This window comes from Chanos chanos, chromosome 5, assembly GCF_902362185.1.
Source record: "Chanos chanos chromosome 5, fChaCha1.1, whole genome shotgun sequence".
Lineage (NCBI taxonomy): Eukaryota > Metazoa > Chordata > Actinopteri > Gonorynchiformes > Chanidae > Chanos > Chanos chanos.
Window position 1 is genome coordinate 5124830 of NC_044499.1, and position 12790 is coordinate 5137619.

The following is a 12790-nucleotide window of genomic DNA, read 5'->3' on the forward strand; positions in this document are numbered from 1 at the left end:
TTTTACTAAAGAATGAATGTTATGGGAGTGGTAATATTTCATACGGTCTTTGAGGGAGGATGAGGAACTCAGACGGTTGGACCCAAAGCCACACCGTCCCAGTGGTGAGCTGTCAGGGTGTCTTGTGCTCAGTCACACCCCTGTAGGAATACGCTTCGCCTTGTCCAAAGACAGAACCAGGCCCGTTTCCAACCCCACCTGGACTCTGGCGCAATCAATCAAAGGACGCAGCTCACAGGGCTTTTGTGCAACTGCGATTGATTTTTTTTTGCGTGCCTGTCGGTCCTGCTGGCTAAATCGGAACGTTTGAAATATGCGCTTCCTGAGATCCAAATGCTTCATTCAGACAAGACAAGATGTACGAGGGGAAGAAAAGTTTTTGAAATGATCATGTGTGCGTATTTGGAAGGGGACATGTGGGACTCTGTTGTTTATTGATGCATTCCTGCCAGGCAAAATGTGATTGACAGCAGAGTGGTAACTGATGCAGAAACTGCACATTGCTTTGTTTATAAAAACAGAGGGAGGGGTACGCAAGGTGTAAGGTTCACCCCCTTGCGCTTTTTCTTGCCCTCTGCTTCAACGTCCAAGTCACGAGTCATTGGTTACAAAATGTTTGGACATGAAACAAAAAAAAAAAGGGACACACACACACACAGTCAGCTAACTGGGACCTAAGTGGTGTGTGTCCAGTGCGTCCAAGGTACAAATTCCTCCAAACATCAGCGTAGCGGTCAAAACAAGTTTAAACAGTTTCCTTTTTTCATCTTAATAAAGCATACAACACACTTCATGTTTACACAGACACGTAGGAACAATTCATTGTCATCAAGATATTAATGGTTCTTTTCTTTTGCATTTTTTTTCCAAGGTTTTCACCTCGTCCACTCTTCTCAGTTGAAGATGAATCTAAAGGGCATTTACCTCTTGACTCGCTAAACGCTTTCCACCGCCGTCTTGCTGTGGTTCTGTAACACAGATTATACGTGGACATTAGGCGAAGGTTCACTGACCAGATTTCAAGGTAATCCTAGAATGAAGAGATCACATGTGCAGTGTGGTCAAACATGTGTGTAGTAAGGCCAAACTCCTTTCCACCACCTCATTGGCTGCCTCTGTTTGTTCAGGGCAGGATGAACCTTTAAAAAGTGCTTAGTAAACAATGAAACTTGTTTTTGCATTGATCACTGAGAGGGCTTGGAGAGAGGTTTGTGCATTCTTTGCATTTCTGACTGAACATTTGAGAAGTGCCACAGTTTTGTTTAGTTTCAATGCTAGTTCTCACATTAAAAATTTTAATAGTATTGTAATTGGCCATTGTGTTCCTCAGGATCAATACTGTATCATAAAACAAGGCAGAAAAAATGCAGAAAGAGTTTTTACTGTAACTGTTGTGGGAGGTGTGGTTTTGTGCTGTAACTTTTGTGGGAAGTGAGGTTTTTTTTTTTATCTGTACCTGTCGTAGGGGTGGGGTGGGGTTGCTATAATTGTTGTAGGAGGTAAGATTTTTTTGCTATAACTGTTGTAGGAGGTCTGGTTTTTGGCTGTAACTTTTGTAGAAAGTGAGGGTTTTTTTATCTGTACCTGCTGTAGGAGGTGAGGTTTTCTCCTGTGCCCGCTGTAGGAGTTGAGTTTTTTTTGTTTTGTTTTTGCTGTAACTGTTGTAGGAGGTGAGTTTTTTTTTTTTTTTTGCTGTGCCTATTGTAGGAGGTGAGGTTCTGCTGCCATGATGCAGGGTCTTTGGGCTCTGTGTCTGTCGGCTCTCCCGGCGTTGCTCCTGGCCTCACCGCTGGAGGTGGAGGGAGACAGGAATGCCTCGCGGATCTGTAAGCCTGCTCCACGCTGGGACATATCAGGACAGGCTCCCATGTCTGAGCTACAGGGGAAAGTGGTGGTCGTCGCTCTGCTGAAAGCAAGCTGACACTTCTGTCTCACGCAGGCTGCCAAGTAAGAGAGAGAGTTTGTGAGTGTGAGTGTGTTTGTGTGTGTGTGTGTGTGTGTGTGTGTGTGTGATACATATGTCATAGGCAGCTGTGGAAAAAAAAAAATCAATAATGTTAACTATAGACCACCACTTTTTGCCAATGCTTGAGAAATATTCCTAATATCATAAAACTTCACAAAAACTGTTTTTCAAAGGACCACTGCAGCATCTAACTCATCCACTACACAATTTAAGAACGATTTCACCGGCTACACATATTAAGATTACATTTTCTGTGTGGAGTTTGCATGCTGCAGTCCAAAGACACGTAAATCAGGCAAATTGGAGGTTCTCAATTGCCCCTAGGGTGTGAGTGTGTTTGTCTGTGTGTCTGCCCTGCGATGGACTGGTCACTTGTCCAGGGTGTTTCCCTGCCTTTCGCCCTATCAGCACTGGGATAGGCACCCTCCGCAACCTAATTAGGATAACGTATTGATACGGCTATGCTCTATAACTGCATTTTGAAAAATGAACAGAAAATTGGCTTGAATCCCTGGTCATCGAAATGATTATTTTTTTTATTTTTTTTTTCTTGCCTGTGAAAGAATAGGGAACCTGCGTGACAAGCTGGCCCGCGGCGGGTTGACCGAGGTGGCGTTTCTCATCGTGAACGAGCAGGCCGCCGAGTCCAGGGCCATGTACTGGGAGTTAAAACGCAGAGCGGCTAAGGACATCCCAGTTTACCAGCAGACTCCGCTGCAAGACGACGTCTGGAAGGCCCTACAGGGAGAGAAAGATGACTTCTTGGTGTACGACAGGTATAAAACCCTCACTGTGGTGGACTTCTTAAGGTGCTCTATGACAGACAACACTGTTCAACTGTTAAAATTTGCAGTTTTTAGAGTACAACAAATATAAAATCTTTTCTAAACATAAAGTACAGACATAAAGTATTTACCAAAGAAAACCTGCCCCTCTCTTGTTCGTTTTACCCCATCCTCACATCTCTCCCCTCTCATTCATTTCACCCCATCCCTGTGTGCCCCCGTGTGTCCCTGTGTGTCCCTGTGTGTCCCTGTGTGCCCCTGTGTGTCCCTGCTCCCTGCAGGTGTGGCCTGCTGACCTTCCACATTGTTCTGCCGTACAGTTTTCTCCACTTTCCGTATGTAGAGGCAGCCATCATAGCCACTTACGTCAGAGACATCTGTAACTGCACCGTAAGTTCACCTCACCTAAATACACATGCTGAGTTAGTTCACATCGCCTAAATACACACGCTGAGTTAGTTCACATCGCCTAAATACACATACTGCGTTAGTTCACATCGCCTAAATACACATGCTGTGTTAGTCCACATCGCCTAAATACACATGCTGCGTTAGTTCACATCGCCTAAATACACACGCTGAGTTAGTTCACATCGCCTAAATACACACGCTGAGTTAGTTCACATCGCCTAAATACACATGCTGCGTTAGTTCACATCGCCTAAATACACATGCTGTGTTAGTCCACATCGCCTAAATACACATGCTGCGTTAGTTCACATCGCCTAAATACACACGCTGAGTTAGTTCACATCGCCTAAATACACACGCTGAGTTAGTTCACATCGCCTAAATACACATGCTGCGTTAGTTCACATCGCCTAAATACACATGCTGAGTTAGTTCACATCGCCTAAATACACACGCTGTGTTAGTTCACATCACCTGAATACACATACTGAGCTAGTTCACATCGCCTAAATACACACGCTGAGTTAGTTCACATCGCCTAAATACACATACTGCGTTAGTTCACATCGCCTAAATACACACCCTGCGTTAGTTCACATCGCCTAAATACACACGGCGCGTTAGTTCACATCGCCTAAATACACACGCTGCGTTAGTTCACATCGCCTAAATACACACGCTGAGTTAGTTCACATCGCCTAAATACACGTGCTGCGTTAGTTCACATCGCCTAAATACATGTGCTGCGTTAGTTCACATCGCCTAAATACACACGCTGAGTTAGTTCACATCGCCTAAATACACACGCTGTGTTAGTTCACATCACCTGAATACACATACTGAGCTAGTTCACATCGCCTAAATACACACGCTGAGTTAGTTCACATCGCCTAAATACACATACTGCGTTAGTTCACATCGCCTAAATACACACCCTGCGTTAGTTCACATCGCCTAAATACACACGCTGAGTTAGTTCACATCGCCTGAATACACACGGCGCGTTAGTTCACATCGCATAAATACACACGGTGCATTAGTTCACATCGCCTAAATACACATGCTGTGTTAGTTCACATCGCCTAAATACACACACTGAGTTAGTTCACATCACCTAAATACACACGCTATGTTAGTTCACATCGCCTAAATACACAAGCCGCGTTAGTTCACATCGCATAAATACACACGCTGAGTTAGTTCACATCGCCTAAATACACACGCTGAGTTAGTTCACATCGCCTGAATACACACGGCGCGTTAGTTCACATCGCATAAATACACACACTGAGTTAGTTCACATCGCCTAAATACACACACTGTGTTAGTTCACATCGCCTAAATACACAAGCCGCGTTAGTTCACATCGCATAAATACACACGCTGAGTTAGTTCACATCGCCTGAATACACACGGCGCGTTAGTTCACATCGCATAAATACACACGGCGCGGTAGTTCACATCGCCTAAACACACACGCTGTGGCGACCTCACAAGAGCAGGTTTTGCCTTCGTTTAGGTCGTATTAAAAACATACAAAACCCAATATAACGCAATGACGCCTTGTTCTATATACAGATTAATTAGACTGTCTTTTGCTGTCTTTTTTTCTTTCACATGAAGTCTGTTTGTCTCAGAAAACTGGAACTTATCTCTTTATCTCCATTGTTATTATTATTATGCATTGTTATCAAATCCATACATTGTTTTCTGTAACACCTAAATATTGTCCCTTTTTAGCTGAACTCTACTGCTGCTGTCAACAACACGTTGCTTATGGGAGAGAAACTCAAAAGGTCCAATGGAACTTCGCCTGTCTCTCCACACCCAAACACCCGACACACACATCATCACCACCACGAACGTCCTCATAGTCATTACCTGTCAGAGGCCCAGGGACATGGTCAGGGGAACGTACACACAGCTCATGATTCCCAAAGTCATGACCACAGTGAAAGCCCAGAGGGTCCATCTGCTAAGCTCTCTGTATAGCCTCGCTAAAGATTCCCCGCTAAAGTTTACCATCGTCCCCAGGCACTGGTGGGCAAGCCTTCCACTGCAGACTTAGTACCAACAGAACCCAAAACACACCTGTCCACGTCCAGCAGATCAAGGCCCTGTGGACCCTGTCTGTAGATGCCTGAGGGGTCGACGGCCCTGTGGACCCTGCCTGTAGATGCCTGAGGGGTCAAAGGCCCTGTGGACCCTGCCTGTAGATGCCTGGGGGGTCAAAGGCCCTGTGGACCCTGCCTGTAGATGCCTGGGGGGTTGTCGGGAGGTTGGCATGATTAAGTCTGCAGAGGAAGGCTTGCTCACCCATGTCCTAATGTTAGTGAGTGGAGGTTTTATTTTAGGTTTGGTTTGACTGTAGCTTGGACTTTTGTCCTATGATTATATCTATATGAATATGTATTCTGAATGAAACGTGCGTCATCTAGCGTTAACTTTTACTCTTGGTCTTTTTCAGCTATCATAATTATAGTATTATATAGATCTCTTTGATTAACTGTCTCACTTTTCAATGTTATAAACCTGCTTTGGACTCAAACTGAAATCAGCAATTCATATCACACTTTTGGGTGTTTGGGTGTGTGTGTGTGTGTGTGTGTGTGTGTGTGTAGCGGGGGGGGGGGGGTCACGTGTGAGTGTATGTGTTAGTCCTGAATTTCTCCTGGCTGCTCTTGATGAAGTGTGCACTGTAAACCTGACTCTGGTGTTTGTACACGGATGCCGAGCTTGTTCCGTGGGGGAATTTCTGAGCTGGAGCGTTCTTCACACGTAACTGATAAGAATGTATTGGACTAAGAATGTACTAGAAGGGTCTTAATTATATAACTTGTGTTTTTGAGTCTGAAGCTTTGTTAAGTGAAAAGGGTAGATTGTAATAGTGTACAAATTTTCTGAAACCCTAAAAGAAAATGTAAAAAAAAAAAGGGGGGGGGCAACATAAATGTTTATTGTTCCATTAGGATCCTGAGACACCAGCAACTGTTATTATTCTGACCTCTTCCATGAACTGAAATAAAATGATTTTTGTCCTTTTGTTGTCTAAAATGTTGCTTCATAACACATTAATGTACTAACATTGTCATCTGATCTGCAAAACAATTTTTTTGTTTGTCTAAATGTTAATAACATTTTATTAATGCAGACGTTTGGTTTATCAGTGTTTTTGTCGCACTATTTAAAAAAAAATGACATTTGTGTTTATACTAAAGGCATAGGATTTACAATTTCATTCATCACGAAGGGGGGCTTCAGGTGATGATCCCAAAGCCGGGAGATCCGGCTCTTGTGCCTTGAATAAAGTCAACCATCTGCTTATGCCCATACTCGCCGATTGTCACAACGGATTCAAACGCATATTAACCTGCTTGAGAACTCAGTTATGTTTCTAGCTCGCGTGGATATTTGTTTCTCTCAAACGTAATAGCTCGAACTAGCCCATATAAGCAAAACATCCCCCTTTTTTTAAAATAGGATTAATTGTTAATTACTAATTTCTCTTCTTTTGTCTTTCAGTCATTTAAGAACGACTATGCGGCCAAAACAGTACCGGTCTAGTGCGCTCTCTAAATGTCATTTTACTTAATTTAATTTAAGGCGGACGTTTCATCGGTTTGACTCTTGATGGTGCAGATAAATTAATCAGACTATCTTTCAGCAAAACAGAAGAGGAGACTATACAATTAACAACGTCTTCGTGTCTTACTTATTTGACATTAAAACGTGTTTCCATGCAGTATTTTTTATGATGTGCACATTACTCGCAGACATGCAATTCTCGAAATAACGTGCGCAGATTGAAGAGGCAAAGTTGTGTAAAGGATTGCGTTAATCCTACTTGAGGCAGTATGCTCTCAGTAAACTACTTATCGTATTCATGACCCAGTGACTTCTGTTAAACGCGTGTCTCGGCGTTGTAAGTGCAGAATTTTTCATGTTTAGTGGGGGAAAAATCGTATTAAAACGCCCTTCTTATTAAAACACAGGTTAGCGCGCTGTCGTTTTGCACGATACTCGTCTCGTCAATAGATGGCATCGTCTGAACATCGTTGGACACTTGGATCATGAAGACAGCAATGGTGAGGCATTTGAATTGTCTTTGCGAAGAAGATACGGTAGTCTCCTTTTTTAACCCACAAATTAACCTTCGTAATCTATGAAACAGTAGCTCATTTTGATGACAATCTCTTAACACAGGTATCACAAACAATCTCCGTGTGGCAGAGACTCCAGCTTTTTTACTACTGGGTTTTAGAGAATGGAGGTATACAAAAATCCCATAGCCTTCCTGCTGTCAGCGCACTTAGCCAGAACCTTTTTTTGCATAAAAGAAACTAAACTAAAAATCAAGAATGACTACTCAGTTAAATCAACAACTACACATCATATATTTTTTTAGCACTTAACATGTTCAAAATCACAGTTTTAAAGCATTTTGAAGCATTCCTACCATGCAAGGCATTCTTATTACAAAATTAGTTCAGTCTGATATTCACACAAAAGTTATATTAGTACTTTGAAATATTTCATAAAAATACAATACCTTTTTTTTTTAATTAAAAGACTCCTATCAGTTAATCTGAGTAAGACGTTTAAAGGTGTACTTCTCTCCTGCAGACAAGAGGACAGATAATTGGTTCCTGGTCTATTCTCCTGTGCCAATCACGTGCATCTTTCTTTGCTACCTGCTTATCATATGGCTTGGCCCAAAGCTGATGGCTAACCGACGGCCAATCAGCATCAAACCTGTCCTGATTGTGTATAACTTTGCAATGGTGTGTCTCTCAGCATACATGTTCTATGAGGTATGGCAGACCAACACTCTCCTGTTATATTTTGGTAATATATTAAATTGTTTATTTACTGGAAAGTATTCCAGCACATAAACAAATAAATATATGATGAAAACCCAGTACCGGGTTCCTGACACCTGGTCCTGAAGGTCCAGGATGGTTTTTGCATTAGAGGTTGATTATTATCTTTAAAACAGCTGTGTACACTTTCCAGAGCTGGATTTTAAGGAACTGGGTTTAGAATGGGAGTCTGATGTCTGATATGGAGATGAGACAAGGGAATTTAAAAAAACAAAACAAAACAAAACCCTTAGGAGAAAACCGCAGAACAGATGACAGAAGTGACATTAGTCCATACAGCCTAAGTAGACCAAAGGGAGCTTGAAAAAAAAAAATGTCATGCCTTTGTTGTTAAATATTGGCCGGCCAGTATGCATCAGCCAACAGACTTGAAATAAACCGGGAACTGTTCTGTTTGCCTTCTTTTTATTTTACTTTGTCATCTATGTTTTATGTTGACCATGAATCTTTTCCTAAACATTTAGTGACTAATATTTTCCCTCTGTCATTCCCATGACAGTTCACAGTGAGTTCCTGGTTGGCCAACTACAGCCTGTTGTGTCAGCCTGTGGACTATGGCAACAGTCCGCTGGCAATGCGGGTGTGTATACAAACTCTTGTCATTAATCATCACTTTTGTTTCTTTCAAAAGAAGTCAGGGGTTACGTTTAGTAGTCTCTTTTTTTTCAGTGTCTTGTTTGAAGATGGTAGATGATCTGGTTCCAGGGATGATTGACAGTCCCGGGTACTTCTGCGTGTTCTAAAGAGTGCCGCGTCGCCGTGGTTTCAGGAATGAGAACATGTAATGATGACTTCTGTAACAGATGATGTTACATGCCACAGAGTGTGTGTAACATAGTGTGTGTCAGGAACGTGGACAGGACCTTGACTGCATGACTGTGTGTTGTTTCTCTCTTTGCTCCTGTCCAGATGGCAAATGTGTGTTGGTGGTTTTACTTCTCCAAAGTCATTGAGCTTAGTGACACAGTGAGTATGATTCTATCTATCTATCTATCTATCTATCTATCTATCTATCTATCTATCTATCTATCTATCTATCTATCTATCTATCTATCTATCTATCTCTCTCTCTCTCTCTCTCTCTATCTATCTATCTATCTATCTATCTATTCAGTTCAATTCAATTCAATTCAATTCAATTCAATTCAATTTAATCCAATTCAATTCCACTTTATTTGCATAGCGTTTTTCCCCCCATTTTATTTGATTATTATTTTTTTTTTTTTTTACTATTAATGTTGTCTTAAAGCAGCCTCATAGAGTGCCTGGACCCCCAGTGAGCAAGGCCAATGCTCTCTCTTTCTCTCTCTGTTTCCTTCACTGTAAGATAGTATCACTGACCATTTCGTCCTATCCTGTGCAGGTGTTCTTCATCCTGAGGAAGAAGAACAATCAGCTGACTTTCCTGCACGTCTATCACCACGCCACTATGATCTTTAACTGGTGGGCGGGAGTCAAGTATGTGGCCGGGGGACAATGTGAGTCACACTCTTACAGGAAAAAAAAACAAAAACAGTCACATCGTGTCTTATTGTGCTGTTTCCTCATGTGTTAGAGTTAGAGGTCTTAAAGCAGGCTTACTGACTTCCATTCTGTGGTAATGTGCTCTTCTGGTAAAGTGTAGGTTTAGTTTTTTAGACTGACTTTAACAGTGAGGTCAGTTCCTGTCGGACAGAAGCGCTGTTTTGTCCCCGCTTGGTGGCGTCCAGCAACGAAAAGGGAAATGAACTCTTTGAACAGAATAAAGGCTATAAACAGTCAGGTGTGGGTTAGGCAGTTCTACAGCTATTTGGGCTCATGCAAATTCAGACAATTTTACATTTAGAGCCAGGGGTTGTTATAAACCTTGATACGAGAGGCTGTTAAAATACCAATACTACAACTACCACTTATGATAACAATAGCACAGGTGTACAATTGCAGCTACAGCGACTCCCATTACTGCCACTGCCACCTTTAATGGTAACGGTACTTTTTTATGTTTACATTGCGTCTTTAATCTGGTATGAGCTATCTAGAGCGGTTCCAGAGGACAGGCATGGGGAAGAACAAACTCAGATATACGGAAATAACAGCGGTGAAAAGGAGAAGTCAGAGGCATGAAAAGGGTGCAGTAGAATGACTTTATAAGCCGTGTTTATGAAGCAGATATGCTAAAGCTTGTGTGTAATTATTCTCGCACCGTTCAGGAACAGCTGCGTTCATTAGAAGGCCTGTGAAAGTCTGTCTGAGCGTAACTGAATTTGTCTCTCGTTGTTGTCCCCCCCACCCCCCACCCCCCCGTTCCCGCCCAGCCTTTCTCATTGGTCTAATTAACTCTCTGGTCCATGTGGTGATGTACTTGTACTATGGCTTAGCCTCACTGGGCCCCCACATGCACAGATACCTGTGGTGGAAACGTTACCTCACCTGTCTACAGCTGGTGAGTCCCTTTAATGCCCCACACACACACACACACACACACGTACACACACACACACACACACGTACACACACACACACACACACACACACACACACACACACACACACACACACGTACACACACACACACACACACACACATACACACACACACACACACACACACACACACACACACACATACACACACACATACACACATACACACACACACACACACACCTCTTCATGATACCACTAACTGCCTCTTTTTCTCAGGTAGTAACAATAAACACAATTAATATCTTTGTAACATCTTTCTGTGCAGAGCTGTGCATCTCATCTGAAAGGAGTTTACGTTATAAGGGTGAACAACACAGCCCGTACAAAATGAATGAACTACCTCATGAAGGATAGTCGTTAGTTAATGCAGTGAAAGTGGAGATGCAGAGGGAACGAGTGTGAAATCATAAAAGTAATAAAGCAATGAAAGGCGCAGGGATGATAACGCATGGCAAATCGGCCAGCGTTCCATGAAGTCTCAGAGTGTTTACACGGAGTCTCACTGGGCGAAATATAAATACACCACCGACAGGTGTTATTAACCATGTGTCAAAAGAAAGCATGTGAAAATTGAAGGAAACACACACACACACACACACACACATTGGTATGAATGAATAAGATGAGATAGATTTAAAAAAAAAAAAATCTATATGAGAAAATAAGGGCGTCTCTCGGTGGACCTATCTAAATCTTTGGGTCTTAATTCATTCTCTTATGGATTTGTTGTCAGGTGCAATGTGCGTGCTCTCTGTGCTTCTCCAGGCTAATGAAACGCCCTTCTTCAATAAGCCTCACCCAACTCTGTTCTGTATCTCCGGGTCCGTAAACCGTTCTCCGCGTGGGACTAAATGATTCTCATTCTCTTGTCTTTCACAAAGCTCCAGTTCTTCATCGTGACGGTCCACACCGCCTACAACCTCTTCGCCGACTGCGACTTTCCCGATTCCATGAACGCCGTCGTTTTTGGCTACGCGCTCAGCCTCATCGCGCTCTTCACCAACTTCTACTACCGCAGCTACATCTCAACGAAGGCCAAGAACACATGAGAGAGAGACACGCAGAGAAACACAAACAGTAGTCACACAGACGCGTTTCTAAGCTTTAAATGTCTGTCAAAATAGCACGTTTCTTGTTTTCTTTTTTTTCGAATGTCGTATTTGTCTTTGAATGTGCAGGGGAAAATAAAATGAGAATTGAGTGGTCTCTGTCTGTGTGTGTAAGGATATATCTAAGACCTGCCTCTGTACACCCTCCTCCTTTTCACACAGAGGAGGGAAGAACACACACACACACACACACACACACGTACGCACACACACATACACACACACACGCACGCATGCACGCACAGACACACACACACACACACACACACACACACGCATGTACGCACAGACACACACATACACACATGCAGGCACAGACACACACGCACGCATGCATGCACGCACAGACACACACACACACACACACATGCATGCAGGCACAGACACACACACATGCACACACGTGCACACAAATCAGACTTGCTTTGTGTTCTCTCTCTTCTCTTTCCCATCCCCCTCTGATTATTAGGGATGGAGAGCTTACCACGCTCTGGCGCTCTGGCCAAATTGAAATAAACCCGAGTGGACCTTCTGCACTTCTCTCTGCTTATTTATCTAATCTACTCTCCGTGACACTCCATTTGTCTTCCGACTCATTGGACGGAGAGCAGCCAATCACCGTTCAGCTGAAGAAGCGTCCCTGCCTCTTTTTTTTTTTTTTTTTTGCTCCTCCCACTTTTTACACTAAGTGGAGTGTCCATGCTTTCCTTACTGGCCAGACACACACACACACACACACACACACACACACCTGCTGAGAGCTCTGTGGTAGCTGCTGGAGTCTTGGTCTAGCCAAGCCAACCTTCCTTCTAAAAATCTGCTCTTCGTTTTTTACGAAAGCTTTTAATCCAACCCTTAAACACACACATGCACGATTCTAATAATCACGTGTTTTTCTGAAGACCCTCACTGGATGAAGTAAAGTGAAAATCAGACGGTATAAAGATCCAAAAGGAAGGTAGATCTCTAGGAGAAGACAGGGTCACCACAGTACTATGAGAAATCATTTTAAGTATCTGTATAAGTGTCTGTCAGTGTGTGGCAGCACCACAGGGAGGTATTGCACAGTAGACATACTCATATCTGTATGTCTTCCTCATGTCCATGCGTCCGACAGCACAGTGGAGGGAGTGCGTTCTGTCCATACCGTATGTATTTTCTCATATTGAAGTA

General features: G+C 42.9%; 2 protein-coding genes across 2 annotated transcripts; both read left to right on the top strand.

Annotated features, from left to right (window-relative positions):
• Positions 1 to 1173: 1173 nt before the first annotated feature.
• On the top strand, positions 1174 to 6205 carry selenop2 (selenoprotein P2). The gene is made up of 5 exons (XM_030775934.1): positions 1174 to 1207; positions 1708 to 1947; positions 2530 to 2742; positions 3033 to 3141; positions 4903 to 6205. Exons 2-5 carry the CDS (start codon positions 1727 to 1729, stop codon positions 5152 to 5154), a joined length of 795 nt encoding a protein of 264 aa, XP_030631794.1. The 5' UTR covers positions 1174 to 1207; positions 1708 to 1726; the 3' UTR covers positions 5155 to 6205.
• A 1027-nt stretch (positions 6206 to 7232) lies between these two features.
• elovl8a (ELOVL fatty acid elongase 8a) lies at positions 7233 to 11557 on the top strand. Its single transcript, XM_030773524.1, has 8 exons — positions 7233 to 7247; positions 7366 to 7432; positions 7786 to 7973; positions 8542 to 8622; positions 8952 to 9008; positions 9406 to 9520; positions 10337 to 10464; positions 11390 to 11557. The coding sequence occupies exons 1-8, from the start codon at positions 7233 to 7235 to the stop codon at positions 11555 to 11557; spliced, it is 819 nt and encodes a 272-aa protein (XP_030629384.1).
• Positions 11558 to 12790: the final 1233 nt, after the last annotated feature.